The sequence below is a fragment of the Lacerta agilis genome, chromosome 14 (assembly GCF_009819535.1).
Source record: "Lacerta agilis isolate rLacAgi1 chromosome 14, rLacAgi1.pri, whole genome shotgun sequence".
Lineage (NCBI taxonomy): Eukaryota > Metazoa > Chordata > Lepidosauria > Squamata > Lacertidae > Lacerta > Lacerta agilis.
In genome coordinates this window covers 40,044,509-40,065,829 of record NC_046325.1, presented here as the reverse complement: position 1 = coordinate 40,065,829, position 21,321 = coordinate 40,044,509, and the positions used below count along the sequence as shown (strand labels likewise).

Genomic DNA, 21,321 nt, shown 5'->3' with positions numbered 1-21,321 from the left:
TTATGATGGGGGGACTTAAATTTGCTGCTTAAGGGTAAAAATGGCACGATTTCTGTTCTCATCCTGAGGTAAAGTTCTTACCCCAAAGTACTATTTATGGTTAGCAGAGTCTGTAACCTGAAGTGTCTGTAACCTGAAGCGTCTGTAACCTGAGGTACCACTGTAGTAGTAGTAGTAGTAGTAATAATAATAATAATAATAATAATAATAATAACAACAACAATAATAATAATAGAATAGGACGTCCCTAATTTCATTGGAGAAATAAAAGGTGGCATGCCAGAAATAAAAGGTGGCAAACCTGTTTTGTTGCTACTGGCAATCCGCACTCAGACAATTGTTGGTATTTTTTTTTCTCTTTTGCCAACCAAGGGCGCCCCAAATGTTGCTCTGTTGCCAAAGCAGGGAGCTAGCTGGTTTCTCCCCCTTCGTGAAGCTATTCTTTTAAGAAAGGAGGGCAAGGGTGGCGAGAGTGGGGTGGGGTTCATGCCTCTTTTGGGGACAGATGTGGGGGTCTCAGCCCTCCGCTTGTTAAAAAGATGGAGGAAGAAACGCCTCCTTTATTTATACAGGCCAAGCAGGGATGAGCTCTTTGGGGCCTGGAGAATGGGGGAAAGCCCGGCAGGATTATAACTGCCCAAATCCGAAAGCCTATTAAAATTAAAACCAAATTGATTTTTCAGCTAACATAGAGAGAAAATGAGGGCTCCACCCCACTGCTGTTTAATCTGCTTGTTAACGGCAATGGATTTTGTGTGTGTGTCTGTTTGCAAAAACACAACCAATCTAAAGTGAAATCTCAGATACAGTATAGGATTTACATCTGCCCCACATAGGGAAAATATGGGACAGTTCCTCACCTCCGTGATCCTCTTTCTTTGTTTTGCTCTGGTGTCAGGGTTTAGCTGAGGAATAAGCACCCAGAATTAGGAGGTCAACATTAGGCAAATGGGAACCAGTAGGAACAAGTATTGCAGTCCCTGAATAAAAATGCTGTGGTTCGCAGCTCCAGACAGCTTGAAACAAAAGGTTTACAAGTGCTGTTTGAAGCTCATTGAGAACGTATTTTGTTGGGAAAGGATATACAATGAACTTGAAAAAAAATGTTTAAAATAATGTTTGTAAAACAACAACAACACCAGAAGACCTCTCCTCATTGCAGAGGGGAGGAGTTGTGAGCGGGAGCCGTCCCCGCGCTTGCAGGGGGGCGTGTTCGGCCCCCTGCCTTAGCCCCTCCTTCCTGCCGCGCCAAGCCCCATAGCTCTATGGTGGGTGAGAACAGGGAGCATAAATGTTCAATCCACACACATTCCTCTTACCACTCATAGTGAGAAGCAGCATTGCTTCTGAATGACAGTTGCTGAAAATCGCTGGAGAGGATAGTGCCCTTGCGCTCACATCCTGCTTTTGGGCTTCTCACAGGTCAGCCACTGTGACAACAGGTAAAGGTGAAGGAACCCCTGACCAATAGGTCCAGTCATGGACAACTCTGGGGTTGCAGTGCTCATCTCGCTTTATTGGCCGAGGTAGCCGGCGTACAACTTCCAGGTCATGTGGCCAGCATGACTAAGCCGCTTCTGGCAAACCAGAGCAGCGCACGGAAAGGCCGTTTACCTTCCCGCCGGAGCGGTACCTATTTATCTACTTGCACTGGTGTGCTTTCGAACTGCTAGGTGGGCAGGAGCTGGGACAGAGCAACGAGAGCTCACCCTGTCGCAGGGATTCGAACCCACAGCGCCGCCCTGTGACAACAGGATGCCAGACTAAATGGGCCATTGGCCTTATCGTTCACTGGAAAGAGAGACAATGTGATGGGTTTGAAGTTGTGTCTAATATACAACATCACACTTTCATTAATCGGCCCTGAGGAGAGGGAAATTCTGCCCCATCATTCTGCACCCACAAACACTCGAACAAATTTCATAACTTTACTTACAAGCACGCCCTAAATAGGTGTGTGGGGGGGGGGGGAACCCCAACATTTAAACCATGTGGGATTCACAACACTTTTGCAAATTATCTCCATCGCATGCACCATGTTGTATCTGCAAAGTAAGCCCAGGCTTGCTCGGTTTAGCTGTGGTTTATGCAGCGCTTATTCTTAGTGTGTTTATCTCAGTATCAAGGAGGGGGGTGAGCCCTTTCAGAATCAGCCACAAAAATCGCTCGGCAGAGCAGCCGGCGTATAAAATAAAACCGAGCCAGCCTTCAAGGATGTGACTGCAACACGATGGAGGGCAAAGAGCACGCTGAAGTTGAGGTAAGCGGGAGAGGGCTTACTCTCAAGAGCGACTGGGGTATACACTACATGAGTGGCATGTAGATGGTGGTGGGTAGAGAAATGTTTTCCTCCCTCTCTCGCAACCCTGGAACCCGTGGATGTCCAATGAAACTGAACGCCGGAAGAGGATTAGACAAACTGGCTCCTAGCCGTGATGGCTACACTCTGCCTCCACTACTGGAGGCAGTGATGCTTTCGAATACCAGTTGCTGGAAGCCACGGGAAGGGACGGTGGTCTTGTGTTCGAATCCTGCTCGCTGGTTTCCCACAGGCATCTGGTTTTGCCACTGTGAGAACAGGATGCCAGACTAGATGGACCATTGCCTTGAATAAAGTAGGGACGTGGGTGGCGTTGTGGTCTAAACCAATGAGCCTCTTGGGCTTGCCGATCAGAAGGTCGGCGGTTCGAATCCCCGCAACGGGGTGAGCTCCCGTTGCTGTGTCCCAGCTCCTGCCACGCCAGTGCAAGTAGATAAATAGGTACCGCTCCGGCAGGAAGGTAAACGGCGTTTCCGTGCACTCTGGTTTCCATCATGGTGTTCCGTTGCGCCAGAAGTGGTTTAGTCATGCTGGCCGCAAGACCCAGAAAGCTGTCTGTGGACAAACACCGGCTCCCTCGGCCTGAAACCGAGAACAGCACCGCACCCCATAGTCGCCTTTGACTGGATTTAACCGTCCAGGGGTCCTTTACCTTTTACCTTTACCTATTACAGTGGTACCCCGTGTTACATACGCAATCCATTCTGGGTCGCGCCACGTAACCCGGGCATACATAACGCGAACGAACAAAAAAAAGGGGGGGGAGAAAAAACCCGGACGTTTGTGGGTTTTTGCACTTCTGCGCATGCACAAAGTGCGCAGAACGCTTCTGCGCACCTGTGCACACCCGCGTGTCGCACGCACTCCGTGGAGGACTTCCGGGTCACGGAGGTGCGAAACTTGAACGTACGCAACACGAGGTATGACTGTATGTTCCTATGGAATCCCAAGGGCCTCACCTTCAAAAGAGCGCAAGACTAATCTAGATTAACCCCACCAGTTTATACTTTTAAATCCTTCCAGCCACCATAATACTTGGGTGGGTGACAATTTTTGTTTGTAACTATAGTGTGCATTTTTGTGTTTCTGTATTGCGAACTGCTGTGTGATTGTAGAGTTCTCAGTTAGCTGCTCACGAGTAAGCAGCCAGAACTCCGTGGTTTCCTTTAAGGTTTTTTTATTGTGCAAACTATGTACAGTGCAGAGCTAAAAAGTTCATGTCTGTATCAAGCGGTGTCAAAATCCGGGAATGGTCCCTTCCAGTTCTGACCCCAACAAAAGAACTTAGGGATACGAAAACACCACCTCCCATCTTTTCGTTTCACCCCATGACGCCTTTGGGGCGACAGAAGTTGCACACCCCGGCCCTGTATCGCCCTCTGAACTGTGTGAGTGCTGGGTCTCTCGTGCATCCCCAGAGCCTCGGCTCCTTTCCCCCTGAGAGACCTCCCCCTCCTCACTGGATGCCTCACCACTCTTCCCGCTGCCAGAGGAGGTGCTTCTGGCAAGGTGGGACAGGGGCTCTCTGTAACATCCTGAGAGCCCTTGCACCATAGCTGTCAAGTCTCCCTTTTTTGCAGGAAACTCCCTTATTCCAAGCCGTTTCTGGCTGCTATCCCTTATTGTTGATATCCCTTAAATTTCCCTTAATTCCGGGAAGGAGAGTTGCAGTCTGGGGCCTCCTTGGGTCCCTGCCTTTCTCAGCCCTGCCTGCCTGCCTGCCTACCTCACAGGACTGTTGTGGGGATTAAATGAGGACTAGGACTAGAGAGCTCCTTGGAGAAAAAGGTGGAATATAAATACCTAATAACAAACAGACAGACAGACAGATATATAAAGAAGAAGATAAAATAGACGAATGTTTCTCGGCAACAAGTGCTCAGATTCAGCATTGCTGCCCCGAACTGGAGGCAGAGCAGAGCCAACCTGGCCAGAAGCCATCAGTGGTCCTCTCCTCCTGCATGAATTTGCCTAATCCTTTTCTAAAGCCATCCAAGTTGGTGGCCATCGCTGCTCCCTGTGGCAGGGAGTTCCAGAGGTTAACCGTGTGCTGCGTGAATTAAGTGCTTTCTTTTCTCTGCCCTGATTTCTCTTTCTTGGGAACTCTATCCTGGTGTAAATTAATTTGTAGCCTGGGGGGGATTACCGCGGCGTGGACTATCCCTGAGAACCGTAGACTGTCCCCGGGACAGGTGAGGGTGCTGATCCCTTATTTTCAATTCCGAAACTTGACAGCTATGCCTTGCACCGCTCTGCGCTGAGTCGGGGATAGTTCCCTGACAGTGATCCTTGGATGGCAGGTGACGTATTAATTTATTAAATAGTGAAATAATCATCATCAGCACAAACATACCAGAATTACTTTGGAAAAGGCTGTTGTTGATAGGCAGTGGGGAGGAGAGGGATAGTAGCCCCACCACCCATGCCGGCAGACTCGCTGCATCCTATTAATTAACAGACACAGAAACTCTTTCTCAATTATAGATCAAAGACAGCATAGCTATTTCCTATTGATTACCGGAGTATAGCTACCCATTAATGATTACTATGCATGAAAATCTTCTATTGGGGTATAAGTGAATATAAAAACAGTTACACATAAAAAAGGATGAATATTATTCTCCATAATATTACATTCATGATTCTCTTGCCCCTTCAAATATAAGCCACATTTTAACTTTTAATGGTCGGAATTTGGGAAAAAAGTGAAGCTTATATTCAGGCCAATACAATAATAATAATAATAATAATAATAATAATAATAATAATAATACAGTGGTGCCCCGCTAGATGAAAATAATTCGTTCTATGAGTGTCTTCGTAGAGCGAATTTTTCGTCTAGCGAAGCGGCAATGCAGCGCGGAGGTTTCCGCGCCGAAATTTTTTTTCCGTCTTGCGAGGCAGCCCCATTGACTTTTTCGTCTTGCGGGGCAGCCTTCCGCTAGCGAATGCCGTTCGTCTAGCGAGTTTTTCGTCTAGCAAGGCATTCGTCTAGTGGGGCACCACTGTAATAATAATAATAAAGCATGATAATAACAATAAGCACTGCCCCTCTGCTTTGCAGGAGCCGTTCCCTTGGATGAATGAGCCGGCGGTCACCACCGAGTGGTACCCGTGGGAATACAATGCATCGCCGCCAGACCTGCCTGAGCTGTGCGAAAAGAAGGCCCTCCGTGCTGTGGCTCACATCTACCTCCCCGTCATGGCTGTCCTGTTTTGTGTGCTGGGCGTCCTCGGCAACGGGGTCCTGCTGCTGGTGCGCACCCGCTATCACACGGCCCAGTCCCTCGGCGACGTCCTGCTCCTGCACTTGGCCGTCTCCGACTTGCTGCTGCTCCTGACGCTGCCCGTGGGCGTGGCTGGGATGGTGGGCAGCTGGAGCCCGGCCACCGGCACGTGCCAGGCCTTGCAGGGCCTCCACGCCCTCAATTTCTACAGCGGCTTCCTGTCCCTCATGGGCCTAACCGTGGACCGCTACGTGGCCATCGTGGGGGCACCCGTCGCCCATCGCCTCCACTCGTCCGCCACCTGCTGGGGTCGGCTTTGCTCAGGGCTGGTGTGGCTGCTGTCCGCGGCTCTGGCACTGCCCCACTTCTTGTACGCCCGCGTTGAGGACTATGGGGGCGTTCACTTCTGCAGGGTGGCGGACGTCACAGCGGCCATCAGCCTGGCCCAAGTGGCCTTGGGTTTTGTGCTCCCGTTCGCAGTCATGGCGGCCTGCTACACAGCGATCGCCCGCGCTCTCCTGGCCTCCCCGTGTGCCCAGAATCTCAAGGCCCTGCGCTTGATTTTGGCCCTGGTCTTGGTCTTCCTGGCTTTGCAGTTGCCCTATGCGCTGCTCACCACACTGGACACGGCCGATTTGATGGGACACCAGGCGTCGAGCTGCAAAGTCATCCTCCGCCGGGACTTGGCCCTCCTCATCACTAGTGCCTTGGCCTTTGCCCGCTGCTGTCTGAACCCTGTGCTCCACACTTTCCTGGGCATGCGGTTCCGTAAGGACCTGCAACGGCTGAGCCGGGATTTGGGCTGCCTGAGGCAATGGGCGTGCTGCGGTGAGAACCTGGGCGGCTTCAGGCGGCAAGCATCGTTCACCACCCATCTGGAAGGAATCTCAGGAGTGGCACCGTGAAAGAGCAGCATTCGAGTGCCACCCACATGCATGCAAACACCACACACCCATTTCCTGCATTTTTTGGGCAATAAAGCCTTTCTTTAGGATGATGCTGTGTCTTTCTTAATTTCACTCTTAGTAATTAAGTAATTAAGCAATATGTGGACCGAGAACTCCCAGAAGTGCAAGCTGGATCTCGGAGGGGCAGAGGAACTAGAGACCAAATTGCAAACATGCGCTGGATTATGGAGAAAGCTAGAGAGTTCCAGAAAAAACGTTTACTTCTGCTTCATTGACTACGCAAAAGCCTTTGACTATGTCGACCACAGCAAACTATGGCAAGTTCTTAAAGAAATGGGAGTGCCTGATCACCTCATCCATCTCCTGAGAAATCTCTAGGTTGTTTTTTTTTTTTTTTTTGATGTTGAGCTTCAGACCATATTTTGCACTCTCCTCTTTCACCCTCATTAAAAGGTTCTTTAATTCCTCCTCACTTTCTGCCATCAAGGTTGTGTCATCAGGATATCTGAGGCTGTTGATATTTCTTCCGGCAATCTTAATTGCGGCTTGGGATTCACCCAGTCCAGCCTTTCGCAGGATGAATTCTGCATATAAATTAAATAAGCAGGGAGACAATATACAGCCTTGTCGTACTCCTTTCCCAATTTTGAACCAATCAGTTTTTCCATATCCAGTTCTAACTGTAGCTTCTTGTCCCGCATAGAGATTTCTCAGGAGACAGATGAGGTGATCCGGCACTCCCATTTCTTTAAGAACTTGCCATAGTTTGCTTTGTATTTTTGCTTTATATTTTAAATTGAATTGAATTTTTTAAATTGAAACAATTTTTTTCATACCTGCACTGTTAATAGTCATTATTCGGATGGTGGGCTTTTATCCATTTTATCCATTAAACGGTAGTTATACAGCGCTTGTTTTGATACAGACAATATCTCATCTACTGTACCCTGATTTAAAAAGGCACATTAAATGCTTCAATACATTACTTTTGTTTTGTGTTTACTGTCAGCACAAATGTCTTGTAATTGGGTATTTTTTAAAATATATATATATCGGGAAATACATCTCTATTCAGGGCAATTATTGTTTCATGTGGAACTGTAGATATTAAAAAGTTTATAGAAAAAGGACATTTTAGATTGAATGTTCTTGTTCTTTGCCATATATAACCCAGGTATTTGCTGTTTAATCTTTCTTTCCTTGTGCTTGATGACTTCACATGTCAGCTTTCAAAAACAATGAATAATTATTTTTTTTAATAATGCAAAACAAAAACAAAAACCAACCCAAGCTCCCTGCCAGAGCAACGCAAGCTCTGAAGAGTTTGGGGTGTCGCAATTTGGGGAATGAGCCTGTGGCACTAGAGGGAGAGATCAGCTCATCTCACCAAAGCAAGGAAACTTTCCAAATTAAACCCAAATAAGAAGAAAGAATTCTTGAAAAGTGTCTGGGGGTACAGCTAAACCTTTAGTCTCAGAGCATATGGACACAGAATAAATCACAGAATTTTGGAGTTGGAAGCGTTCTTGAGGACATCTAGTCCAACCGCCAGCAATGCAGGAATCATTTTGCCCAACATGGGGCTTGAACCCACAACCCTGAGATTAAGGAGTCTCATGCTCTACTGACTGAGCTATCCAGGATGATTGTTCTGGTAATGCTGAAAATGGAGCTTGGCACACGTCCAGGTAAAATTTTTATTTAATATAATCCAAGGCTGGTATTGATAGATCCCCAACACAAATTCAAACCTGCTTCTTGCCCCTTCTATAGTTTCCAAATGACAAGTATTCATTTAGTTAGTGACAATACACCATAGGATGGAATGCAGATGCTTTCAAAAAACTGCATTTTGCTGCCCCCACGTGGCCAGAGCTGGTTTCAGCTATTGTGTCCCTAGAATTCAGCTTTCCGAACTGACGTTTCTGAGATTTTGACTCCCTGATCCAAGATGCTAATGCTACTCACCTCAGCGATTTTTTGAAAGCAGCTCGGTGTCCAGCAAGAACGTAGCTTGATAATAACACGTCAGGTCATGAGCGTTCTTTTGGCATACTTATAATCCAGGTATCCTCTTCAACAATAATACATTATCCAGACTCGGGACGCAACCCAATGGGTCCCAGCACAACTTCCACAACTGCTTGAGGTCCCTCTTCTTTCCGAATCCTTGATCTCTCTTCCCCTGCCTGCTCTCCTGACTTGGCTTCTAGCTGTTGATGTTACTTGGATGTCAAGATGGATAGATGATGCAGCGAGAAAACAACTAAAAAGGTGGCGCAGAATGCCAGCTGGTGGAGATACAGGTACCTGCCATGGCTGCACCGAAAGGTAAAGGTAAAGGGACCCTGACCGTTAGGTCCAGTCGTGGACGACTCTGGGGTTGCGGCGCTCATCTCGCTTTACTGGCCGAGGGAGCCGGCGTACAGCTTCCGGGTCATGTGGCCAGCATGACTAAGCCACTTCTGGCAAAACCAGAGCAGCGCGCGGAAATACCGTTTACCTTCCCGCTGGAGTGGTACCTATTTATCTACTTGCACTGTGTGTTTTCGAACTGCTAGGAGCAGGGACCGAGCAACAAGAGCTCACCCCGTCACGGGGATTCGAACTGCTGACCTTCTGATCAGCAAGCCTTAGGCTCTGCGGTTTACCCCACAGCGCACCTAACTCACTGCAAATAAGGATTGAATCTGGGACTTCTGTCTGCAAGGGAGATGCTCTACCACGGAGCCACTTTCAAAGGAGGAACATAGTAGCTAGGTTCCCTATGAGGCAGTGGCATAAGGCATCCCTCTCCCCTCTGGCTTCAGTTCCCCCGAAACGCAGGAACCATTGCATTCACAATAGAGCTTGTTAAATCAGGGTGTGTGTGTGTGTGTGTGTGTGTGTGGTTGTTAGAGGCTTCCCCCTAAGTACACTCACACCCTTGACATTATGGCAATACTGTACCACAAATGCTGCTTAGAACACAGTTTGATAAAACTGCCAAGGTTCTTTTTCTTCTTTTTTAAGTGGAGGAATAGGATTTAAAAGAATCTCGAGAAAACGGCTGCTGCCAAAGCCCCTCTCGTGAAAAGAACAGGTAAGAGGAAGGAAAGATTTAAAAAGACAAATTTCTAGTCCTAACGGGAAAATACGGTAAATATGGTCAAGCCAAAGTGGGCCGTGTTTGCTGCGCTGCAAGACTGCAGAGTCCCCTCCCCACAAGAGACAGTCTCTGCCTCTCTCTCTGTGCCATCTCTCGGATGTGTAGAATCAGGTTGTGGGCCTCGAGTTCCTCATCCCAGCTGTCAACTGCCTGGCCATGGTTCTCCAAAGGGTGGCAGGTAGCAGGTACTCCCAGCCATGCCTAGATATACCAAGGATGGACCCACCCAGGGGCCTTTCCAGGCCATAGCTCAGCACCTGTGGAAGGCCACAGGGTCAGTCCTCAGCATCCCCAGGTGAGGCTTGGGGAAACTCTGATCCTCAGGTGAGCTGCTGCCATCCAGGCCAGAGGAAGACAGTCTGGAGCTCCCTGTACCTGGGATCTGGCTCCTGAGGCAGCTGTCTATCCAGCCCAGTGGGCAAGGTCTTCTGCCAGGCAAAGGGCCAGGCGCTTTCCTGCATATGCACCTCTGGCGACTGAACCCTCCGTGTCTCTCTCTGCGCCTGTGTTGGGTCAGCACAGCAGGAGTGCCAATGCTTCTAGCATCCTTAGAATTAAAGAACTGTGGAGTTGGAAGGGACTTTGAGGATCATCTAGTCCACGCCCTGCAATGCAGAAAGATGCAGCTGTCCTGGATGGGGATTGAACCTGCAAGCTGGGCCTTCTCATCCCCACACTAGAGAGCCAGTTTGGAGAGAGCCAGTTTGGTGTAGTGGTTAGGAGCGGCAGACTCGTAATCTGGGGAACCGGGTTCGTGTCTGCACTCCTCCACATGCAGCTGCTGGGTGACCTTGGGCTAGTCACACTTCTCTGAAGTCTCTCAGCCCCACTCACCTCACAGAGTGTTTGTTGTGGGGGGGGGAAGGGAAAGGAGAATGTTAGCCGCTTTGAGACTCCTTCGGGTAGTAAAAAGCGGGATATCAAATCCAAACTCTTCTTCTTCTTCACCTGAACCCAAGCAGGGAGTTGAATCCAAGCCCTTCTGGGTGCCCAGATGATGCTCTGCCACTGAGCTATAGCTTCTCAGAAACAGAAACACAGGAAGGGGATTTAGACCTTAGATTGCTCCGTCTACCTCAGAGTGGCTAGGGCAACCCAGTCAGATGGGCGGAATATATATATGTATGTATGTATGTATGTATGTATGTATGTATAGATAGATATACTGTATGCCTACACTGACCGGCAATTGCTCTGGTCTCAGGGCAGCAGTATTCACACACACACACACACACACACACAAATTGTATTAGCCATTGAGGTTGTCCCAGCCACTCTGAGGTAGATGGAGCAATCTGAGGTTCAATCCATGCATGTTTTACTTGGCAGTAAACCCCATAGAACTTGGGATCTATTTCAGGGTTGGAAACAACCATTTCCCCCCCCCCCAATTGGTGCCGAAATTGCTACCTTTGTTTCTTATATATTGTATTTTATAGTATTGTATTACACATTGAATTCCATAAAATGATACTCATCTTAAGTCTGCATGATAGCCCACCCATTCCTGCATCCACACAGCTGCAAGGACGTCCAGGAATCAGCATCCCAGAAGTTGCCCACCTCTTCTTGCACTGCTTCCCAATCAGCACCCCTCTCTTTACACACGAGGTGTCCTCTGCAGCAGGCAAGGGTGGCCCTTCCCTGGGCACGCAGCAGAGAGCCATCTTAGTTGCTTTGACAGGTGGGGAGACTCTTTTCCCAGCCAGCAGGGGGAAAGCAGTGCAAAGTGGGCAAAAAATTAAAATTAAAATAAATTAAGGTGCTGGAATGCCGCCAGGACCATAGAACAGCGGTCCTAAAGGATCTACCGTGACTCCCAGTATGTTTGCGATCACAATTCAAAGTGTGGGTCCTGTATACCTGAAGTGGGGTTGTCACCTGGTTCTTAAAAAACACAGTTTTAAAGTCCCATCCTTGGCAGCAAACTTAAAAGGATAGGAATTAGGCTGCAAAACCTTGTTTTGAGCAAGTCCAGCAACGAAGCTATCTGCCTCCCCCCCCCCCTTGTCCCACTTAAGAAAGAATCAGGCACCAACCTGGGAACTTTAAAAATAAGCTTTACTTACTTTATAATCATGCATCGGTTCACAACAATAGAGGCATTAAAACATGTGTAGGAAAAATACTGTTCTAGACCCCCACCCACTAAACGCTAGAAATTGATCAATGCTAAAAATTGTGATTAATTGGGATATCAACGAAAGGAGAAGCTGCAGAACTGTGCCAGACAAGGAATCCCTGGGCTGACTTTTGCAAACTAGGCCGGCCGGTCTAGCAAAGAGCAAATCTGTTAACACACCTGAGCTTGCTGGGCACACGACCCAAGGGGAAGTGGGGATGAGCCCCAAAGGTATGGTGGGTACACAGCCTATGGTTTCTTTCTTTTTAATCTTATTTTCAATGCATAATTACAACATAAAATACAAAAATAAAGCATAAATAAGAAAAACCAAAGAAAAATAAAGAAAAACAATACCCACGACAAAACATAACAATACATACATACATTCTGAATTCCTTCCAACCTTTTCAGACTTCAAATCTTCCATTTATCTTATTTGTAGTGTTATTTTATTTACATATATGTTACTTCTGGTTCTATGCCTTTTATAGCCGTTTCCTCATTTCACTAACCCTGCAAAAGCCATTCATTATATATCAATATAAAATCCCTGGAGAGACGTGGCAACTCTCGGGTACTGGGACAGAAAGGAAGGAGGAAGGTGTCCTGGAGAAACGTCTTTTGGGAATCGTAGGAACACTCTCCCCACTAGTTTTTGGCCCATCACAGCCCATTCTCGTACAATGTCCTGCTTCCTCCACATGGCCATGCCTCCAGGGATGAGGCTCCAGCTCCAGCTCCCGGGATGAAGAACCAGATAACATCCTGGCGGTTCCCGGCTGAGATCCGTCGCGCCGCTTCCCCACTGCCCCTTTTCCGTACGGGCATGGCTCCTTCCTGGCCCTGTTTGGCGCAGAAGCAGCAGCCAAAGTTTCCTCCCATTAAAACACCTTCTCAGGTTACTTCAGAGAGGGAGGAGACTAGATCTCAAACAAGGGCATGTTGTGCTTATTCTTGCCATCTTCTTCTTCTTCTTTAGAAATGCTGCCCCCAAAACATTAACACCAGAGCTAGGTTGAGAAATCTTAGGAAATCTCAAAAGGTGGCAGAAATACATTGCATTTCAGTTTCTTTCTTTGCCTTCTTTGCCCATATTTCTCCTAATTTCTCCAGGTATGAGGCTCCAGCTCCTGCTCCCGGTATGAAGGGCAAGAGAACATCCCGGCGGTTCCCGGCTGAGATCCCTCGCGCCGCTTCCCTTCTCTGTACGGGCGTGGCTCCTGCCCGGCCCTGCTTGGCGCAGAAGCAGCAGCCAAAGTTTCCTCTAATTCGAAAAACATCTCAGGTTTTTTCAGAGAGGGAGGAAACTTTGGCTGCTGCTTCTGTGCTAGGCCGGCCGGGACGGAGCCAAGACGCCCGTACAGAGGAGGAGGTGAAGTGGGGACAGCATTTAAGATCAGGTAGGAGGAAATGCCCCCTTCCCAGGTCCCCCACTCTCCTGCCCCAGACTGGGGCTAGCGTGGCTGGGAGCCAGGCGCCTGCTGAAGTCTCTCTTTGTTTTGCAGCGAGGGAGCGACTCAGCCTGGGAACCGCCGACTGGAGCCCAGGCAGAGGATACCTGCCTCTGAGGTAATGGGACAGGGGGAAGCAGCCCTTAGCCTCAAGTTCTCCCCTGCTTCAAAGATCCCTTCTTTCTTGCAGAATCTCCCGCCTGCACTACTGCTGTGGCTGCTGCCAAAGCCCCCTCCAAAAAAGACTCCCGGCTAGGGTGGGCTAAGGATCGGGTCACATTTCGGAGTGCTGCCCTGGTGGGGTAGACCGAAAACGGTAGTAGCAAGTAAGGGGGAAAGTTGGCGCCTCAATCTCCCCCCTTCACAAATTCAAGGCAAGGGTACGGGTCCCTCGCTGAAAAGAAGAGAAGCGGCGTCGCGAGGCAGAACAAACGGCGGAGTGAAATTCCGGAAGAATAATCCCATTTATATAGTTATTTTTTCTTTTTTGGACATGTTCCCCTCATGCTGCTTCCCACTGCAACAAAAATTGCTGCGGCCCCCCGGTTTCCTTTATTTAAATAAAGCCTTTATTTAGGATGGTGCTGTGTCTATCTTAATTTCACTCCTACAGCCCCATTTTTCATCTGATTGTCCCGCAAGCTGGCTTGCCTTGTCCACAGCTGTTGATAGCTTGGCAGGTCCTCAGCTGTGCTCCCCAGATGATATTTTCTGTTGTGAATAACTGGCTGGTAACTTCCTCTGTTTTTATTTTCCTTTCTGTCTCCCAGGTGCTCCAAAAGGAAGGCCTAAGCGCTTCAGATGCTATGAAGCACAGCAAATTAGTCTGGAAGTCGTGGTATGTTAATTCAATGGGGAATCCATTCCTCACATGTGCCAAATAGGCCGGGGTGGGGGGTGGGGGGTGGAGCAGGCCCTTCCCACCCCAGCCCCCCTCCCCCCCCGCTTCCAAGCCAGGGGTCGGGCCCTTGTGTGCCCAGGCAGGCGCAGTGAGCGTTGGCAGCCAGTGGTGACGTGGGCATGGGCAGCATGGCAGGGGTCGTTGTTCTGCCTCCTCCCTCCCCTGGGTCAGCTGGCCAGTCACCCTCGCCAGCGCTCAGGGTGTCCCCACACTGGTTTAGGGGCTGCTCCCTCAGGGGCCCTATGTCCCCCCCCCTGCCTCCGCTGGCTCTCCTTCCGTACTCTGCTTCTGGGTTGCTGTGTGCCATGCAGGAGAAGGAGGGATGTGGCTGGGGGTGGGGGCAGCAGAATGAGGGCGGGAGGGAGCTGGGAAGGCAGACGGGGGGAGGGAATACTGAAGGGGCTGTGTGCCCCAGAATAAAATAATTGGGGAGGCCAGTGGATGCTTATGCCAGGAAAATACAATGTCCTTCATCTCTCCCAGGGTCAGGGTTTGAAGGCTCCGGCCCACCATCACCAGCAGCCCAACGGTGCAAGGGGGAAGCCCCAAATGTGCAGGTATGCTGTGATACATCTTCGTCTTATTACGCAAAACAAAAAAGATTTATTATGGTGATCCGTTGTTGCAGGGGCCCATATTTCTCCTAATTTCTCCAGGTTTGAGGCTCCAGCTCCTGCTCCCGGGATGAAGAGCAACAGAACATCCCGGCGGTTCCCGGCTGAGATCCATCGTGCCGCTTCCCCACTGCCCCTTCTCTGTACGGGCGTGGCTCCTGCCCGGCCCTGTTTGGCGCAGAAGCAGCAGCCAAAGTTTCCTCCAATTCGAAGAACATCTCAATTTATTTGAGAGAGGGAGGAAACTTTGGCTGCTGCTTCTGTGCTAGGCCGGCCGGGACGGAGCCAAGATGCCCGTACGCAGGAGGAGGCGAAGTGGGGACAGCGTTTAAGATCAGGTAGGAGGAAATGCCCCCTTCCCAGGTCCCTCACCCTCCTGCCCCAGACTGGGGCTAGCGTGGCTGGGAGCCAGGCGCCTGCTGAAGTCTCTCTTTGTTTTGCAGCGAGGGAGCGACTCAGCCTGGGAGCCGCCGCATCCCGGGAGGGACTGGAGCCCAGGCGGAGGATACCTGCCTCTGAGGTAATGGGACAGGGGGAAGGAGGGAGAAGGAGATAATGGGACAGGGGGAAGCAGCCCTTAGCCTCAAGTTCTCCCCTGCTTCAAAGATCCCTTCTTTCTTGCAGAATCTCCCGCCTCCACCACCGATGTGGCTGCCGAAGCTTCCCGTCATGCTGCTTCCCACCGCTACGAAAATTGCTGCGGTCCCCCGGTTTCCTTTATTTAAATAAATTAGCCTTTATTAAATATGGTGCTGTGTCTTTCTTATTTTCACTCCTAGAGCCCCATTTTTCATCTGCTTGTCCCCTCAAGACTGCTGCTAATCTTGCTGACTCTCCCATTCACATGAGGGCCCACACTGTATCCTGCTTCCTCCACAGGGCCACGCTCCAGGGATGAGGCTGCAGCTGCAGCTCCCAGGATGAAGGGTGAGAGGACAGACTTTGGCTGCTGCTTCTGAGCTAGGCCGGCCGGGACGGAGCCAAGACGCCCGTACGGAGGTGGAGGAGAACTTGTGGAAGCTCATAAGATAAGAACCTTTCCCCAACATTTACCCTGTTCTAGCCAAATCCCTAGAGAGTGGTGACGACCCTCAGGTACTGGGGCAGAGGGAACGAAGGGGTTCTTCTGAAACATGTTTGGGGAGTCGTAGGAACCCTGTCCCCTGTGGCTGTTGCCAAAGCCACCATTATGAAAAGAACAGGTAAGGGGATGGAAAGATTTGCATGGGGCTGGGAGAACACCCTACAAGTTGAGTGTCAACAGAAAACGGAAGAAGAACCTTCCAGGATGAGAGCAGAAAGGAGATGCTCTCATCCCAAAGCTTTCTTTGGGATCAATGTCAGGGCATCCATTGGGCATTGGGCATCCATTCCCCATGTCTGCCAGGAGGATACCAAGTCCTTCCTCCACAGGGCCACGCTTCAAGGGAATGGTCTCCGTCACCAGCACACAAGCTGATGGACACAGAGCAAAACTCCGTCTTCCGTGGTGTTCCAGTCCGGCCTTTCTGGATTGTAAAGTCCTAAGTGGGCGGCTGAGGGGATGTTCTGTTCCTGACGTTCGGTCTGTGACAGACCATTCACATGTTCAGGGATTCTTACCCCAAAGCAGCTCTTAGTGAAGAGTTCTCCCCTGCTTCAAGGACACCTTCTTTCTTGCAGGATCCCCTTTGTGCTGCTGCCAAAGCCTCCCATGAAAAGAACAGGTAAGAGGAAGGGGAAATTTGCATGGAGTGGGGAGAACACGCTACAAGTTGAGTGTGCGTGTTCATGCTGTGGAGGCTTTTCTGTAAAAAGACTTACACTAATGAGGCGGGTTTGGGAACCGGGGGACAACTCCCAGTGTCCTTGACCATTGTCCTTTGTGTGCCCAGGTGGAGACCCCCGCCCCTCCAGGTGACAGGCTCATGGCCTTAATGCCTTTTTGTTTCAAATAAACCAGGTATTTTAGCACATCGGATTCCCTAGCTGACTGCCTATGGCGTGAGCAAAATCTGGCCTCGAAAGATGACCAAGCTCTCATGTAAGCCCACAGTGTAGAAGGGAACAAGGGCTCTCAATACTCATGTCCTGTGTCACTTCTCTTCTCCAATTTCCCACAGTTCCTCCGGCAAGGTCTCTGGCAGCTGGGCGGCCTCGGGAGCCAAGTTGCAAAAACGCTCCATCTGAAAACGAGGCGATGTTGTTATTGAGGCCTGGGACGAACCTCGCCAAGAAGGAAATGTTACCTTTGAGGCATTCTAATGCAAAGAGGCGGAGCACGCTGGTCGCCGTTTCTGATTTCGCCGACTGCTTGACGATGAATCTTACTACCGCTTGCTTGTCCGACCAGAAGCACACCCTTTCTGGATTGTAAAGTCCTTCCAAGTCGCTGGAGGATCCATGCTGCTCAGGGCCCTGCATGTCTTCTGAGATGCCACGCATGATGTCTGAATGTGCCAGTCCCTGACAAGAGGAGAATGGTGTCACTGGCTTAGGTTAAAGCTCAATAAAGAAACTGGAGGAACTGGTTGCTTTCGATATGCCAGCGATTAAATAAAAAACAACAACCAAGCAGTTTCTTCCGTTCTCTGCCTTTTCTGGCTGCTGCTGGGAGCTCTGCTTAAGAAGGCTGGTTCTCATGAGCACTTTCTCCTTGGAGTCCTTGAAGCTGCAGGTGAAGTCACTCCCCCTTCTCCCCCTTCAGGCTGCTGTTCAACAGGCGAAGCTGATTCCTGCCCCAATGCACTATCCCCCTGCCCAAGGTGCACCTCCACCTGCCGAATGGGTGCCGTCCTTTGGGGAGCACAATGGTGGAAGTGTTGGACCACCCAGGGGGAGGGGGAGCAGGGACTTGCAAGGCATTCTTCCCATGAGGATTTTCCATTAAGCCCATGTCCATGAAAATGGCCGTAGGCTCCCAATTTCTATCATCTTCTTCTTTGGCGAACACACGTAGTCGAGTAAGATTGTCTTCCATGAACGCAATCTTAACAGCGAGTCAATAATGGACTCTGGAGGCCAATTCTGAATCCGCACGTCCTTCCACGGTGGGGATATAGGTTTCTGGGTGGGAGCTGATCACGGTGAGGGTTTGCCAAACATGCTTCCTCTTAAATTGTTTCTCCCTTTTGTCCTGAGTTTGAATGTCCAAAGTCCATGACATCGTTGGTAAAGGCTGTTCTCCATTTGGAGCGCTCACAGTCCGGCCTTTCCCGATTGTTTACCCAACATTTCTTTTAGATTTGCCTTGAGGAAGTCTTTAAACCTCTCTTGTTGACCACCAGCATTACGCTTTCCATTTTTAAGACGATAATCGGGCATAGCCTAGGTCTGTAAGCTGCTTCCCAGGCGCTTGGAGGGAGTGGTGCGAGGCATCTGGGCCTTAGTAGTACAAGCCAAGCCCTGGCTTTGCGGCTCACCTAAATTGAGGGAATTCTGTTTCTGGGCAGCTGGCAGAGCCCCTTTTCAGTGGGCATGGGACTGCCACATGCCCCGGCCTCCACAGGAGACTCACAGTCCCTCTCTGCGTCTCTGTTCCTTTTTGGTCACCGTCAAACGAGGGCAATGGCGACTGGACTTCTGATCCTAATCTGAATAGCTGCCCTGCCCAGCTTCAGGTCCTTCACCAAGTGCCCCCTTCTAGAACCCACCGCTCTCAACCGACGCTCAACTGCCTCCCCTCCCCCAACATTCCCTCTCCCTTTCCAAGCCTCCTCCAATCTTCTCTCTCCACCAGAATTCCACTCTCTCTCTTCCCCCCTCCCTCCCTGCTGGACATTCCCTTGGGAATTCTAAGAGCATCACCTTAATAGAATCACCTTAATTACACACAATATTGTCATAGATTTAGAGGCGACCCCACTAAACCCTAGAAATTAATAAATGGCACGATTTGGGATTATTTGGGATGTGGAGTGAGAAATACAAGCTACAGAGGAATTCCTGGGCTAGCCTATGCAAAAGGACCTGGCCAAGCAAGGGCCTTTAAGAAACAATTCAAGGCCTTGGAGAGCCAAACTCCATCTTGGTGTGAGGTGGCAGGAAAAGAGAGGTATGGGCAAGGGGTACTAGGAAGGAGGAGGAGGAGGAGGAGGAGGAGGAGAGTCTGGAATCTGACTTGGGAAGACTGGCTGCCCTGCTGTGGAGGTCAATTCCCTCTTGCAATGACTCTGTTGTAAGATCTGGACTCCCTCCATGCAGACTGAAGATGCAAACTGGTGAATAAACCACATTTCTTAAAGCAAGGACAGACTTCGTCATGTCTGAGTTCTCTAAAGGAGAGAGCCTGGAACCACCGCTTGGCAGAGAGAGGGGAGGCACCTAACATTTGGAACAATAATTTATACACCCTGCTCCCTGAAACCATCCTGTTAGAAGCACTTGAGCTTTCCATTCTTGGTTCATAGGAAATCGGGGAAAGGAAGCTGCAGGTTGGTCATCCCTGCTCTAAAATGCAGGTGTCTTCCCCCAAACGATCCTGGGAATTGTAGTTTGGTAGGGGTTCTGGGGATTGTAGGTCTGTGAGAGGGAAGCTGCAATGCCCCAGATTGTTTGTGGAACATCATGTGCTTTAAAGGCTCATTGGATGCACTTTTAAACATAGAATTGTAGAGTTGGGAGGGACCCCAAGGGTCATCCAGTCCAGCCTTTCGCATGATGAATTCTGCATATAAGTTAAATAAGCAGGGAGACAATATACAGCCTTGTCGTACCCCTTTCCCAATTTTGAGCCAATCAGTTGTTCCATATCCAGTTCTAACTGTAGCTTCTTGTCCCACGTAGAGATTTCTCAGGAGACAAATGAGGTGATCTGGCACCCCCATTTCTTTAAGAATGCTTATATTGAAGAATGCTTATATTGATCATTGACATGATCATTCAATGCTTACCCAGTATATTGAAGAATGCTTATATTGATCATTGACATGATCATTGATTATATTTCTTTAAGAATGCTTATATTGAAGAATGCTTATATTGATCATTGACATGATCATTCAATGCTTACCCAGTATATTGAAGAATGCTTATATTGATCATTGACATGATCATTGATTAAGTTTAAGTACTTTATTACGGTCAACGACCAGCACACACACACACACAAAAAGACACATACAGAATCAATAATAGATGCAATTTAAAATTGATCTGAGATTTGATCTAAAAGGGGTTGGCCGTATTAAAATTAAAGTACATTAAAATTAATAATTATGCTTTAAAAGAATAAATTTAGAAATTAATTAAAAAGTCAACAATTCAGATTATTATAATACTTATATCAAAAGAAGGATCAGGAGCCACCTAATTGTGCGGACCGAAGCTTAATAGCGACAGCACAGAACTTTGCCACCGCAGCAGTGACCTTAGGGTTGGCATCTGACAGGAGCCAATGGGCGTAGTGTTCTTCGGGACATCCAGGAGACTCACATAATAGCGGAGAGATAAGTTCATTCCATAAAGCCCTATAAAAGCAGCAACGGAGAAGTACATGGTCTGTAGTCTCTACTTCTCTGGAGCCGCATGGACAGAGTCTCTCGCCCAAAGGAACCCCCCTATACCTCCCATCCAATACGGCAGATGGCAGGATATGATTTCGGGCCAGTGTGAACGCCCTTCTGTGGGATGGGACCTCGAGCTGAGTAAAATACCTAGCTGGGAGTTGTAAGTATCTCCGCTCCTCTGGGGTTAAAAAAAGAGGGACTTTACTCAAGTCATTTTGCCTCTCGATAGCCATTAGCCTCTGCTTGACTAATGCCCTTGCTGTGTTGTAACTATGTGAACACAGGTAAGCTGGATGTAAACCTATGCTCGTCATCTTGTTTTCTATGGCTTTGCTCCAAGAGGAGCAATGTTTATCTTTTAATATCAATGGGGCAAGGCCCTGAGGATTAAGATGAACTTTCAGCCAAAGGTTACAGGCCTGTGTCCAGAGTCTCGCCTTGACGCAGACCATGCCTGTTTCGAGACGAAGAGCAGCATTTGGCACACATGGAGGCACCTGGAGGGCTGCTCTGATAAATTTTGACTGGACCCTTTCAAGAAGGGTCAGATTTGGTGGAGGGGCACAAAGTTGAGCCCCACAAAGCAATTGAGCTAGCGCTTTAGCCTCAAAGAGTTTTAGAGCCGCAGGTACATAGTGTGCACTGTTGGATCCTAAAAAACCTAAGATTGCAGAGGTGGACTTCTGGGCTGCAGCCACAACTTGTGTTAAGTGGGCTTTCCTCGACCCTCTATCGTGGAAGACTATGCCCAAGTATTTAAAACAATGGACTTGCTCGATTTTTCGTCCGTTGATACTCCAAGGTCGTGTCTTAGGACGCTTAGCAAATGATTATATTTCTTTAAGAATGCTTATATTGAAGAATGCTTATATTGATCATTGACATGATCATTGATTATATTTCTTTAAGAATGCTTATATTGATCATTGACATCACTAAAGCTCTTTAGGGTTCATATTACATTGTTTGGTCTCGTGTTGCTCTGTTTTTTTATTCTTGTGGGCAGGATCCTGGCATTGCCGGGAGTTGGACTAGATGACCCTTGGGATCTCTTCCAACTCTACCATGCTATGATTCCATCAAGCAGCTAAAGGAACGGGCAGGGGAGCAAGATGCAGAACAAGGGGAGGCAAAACCACAC

The 21,321-nt window shown here is 49.0% G+C and overlaps 1 protein-coding gene across 1 annotated transcript; it reads left to right on the top strand.

Moving 5' to 3' along the window:
* The first annotated feature begins 2,230 nt into the window (after positions 1-2,230).
* On the top strand, positions 2,231-6,485 carry CCR10 (C-C motif chemokine receptor 10). Its single transcript, XM_033168810.1, has 2 exons — positions 2,231-2,260; positions 5,385-6,485. The coding sequence occupies exons 1-2, from the start codon at positions 2,231-2,233 to the stop codon at positions 6,450-6,452; spliced, it is 1,098 nt and encodes a 365-aa protein (XP_033024701.1). The 3' UTR covers positions 6,453-6,485.
* Positions 6,486-21,321: the final 14,836 nt, after the last annotated feature.

Coding starts and splice junctions, on each gene's coding strand:
- CCR10 (XM_033168810.1), top strand. CDS start 2,231: ATGGAGGGCAAAGAGCACGCTGAAGTTGAG. Junction 2,261..5,384: donor AAGAGCACGCTGAAGTTGAG/GTAAGCGGGAGA, acceptor TCTGCTTTGCAG/GAGCCGTTCCCTTGGATGAA.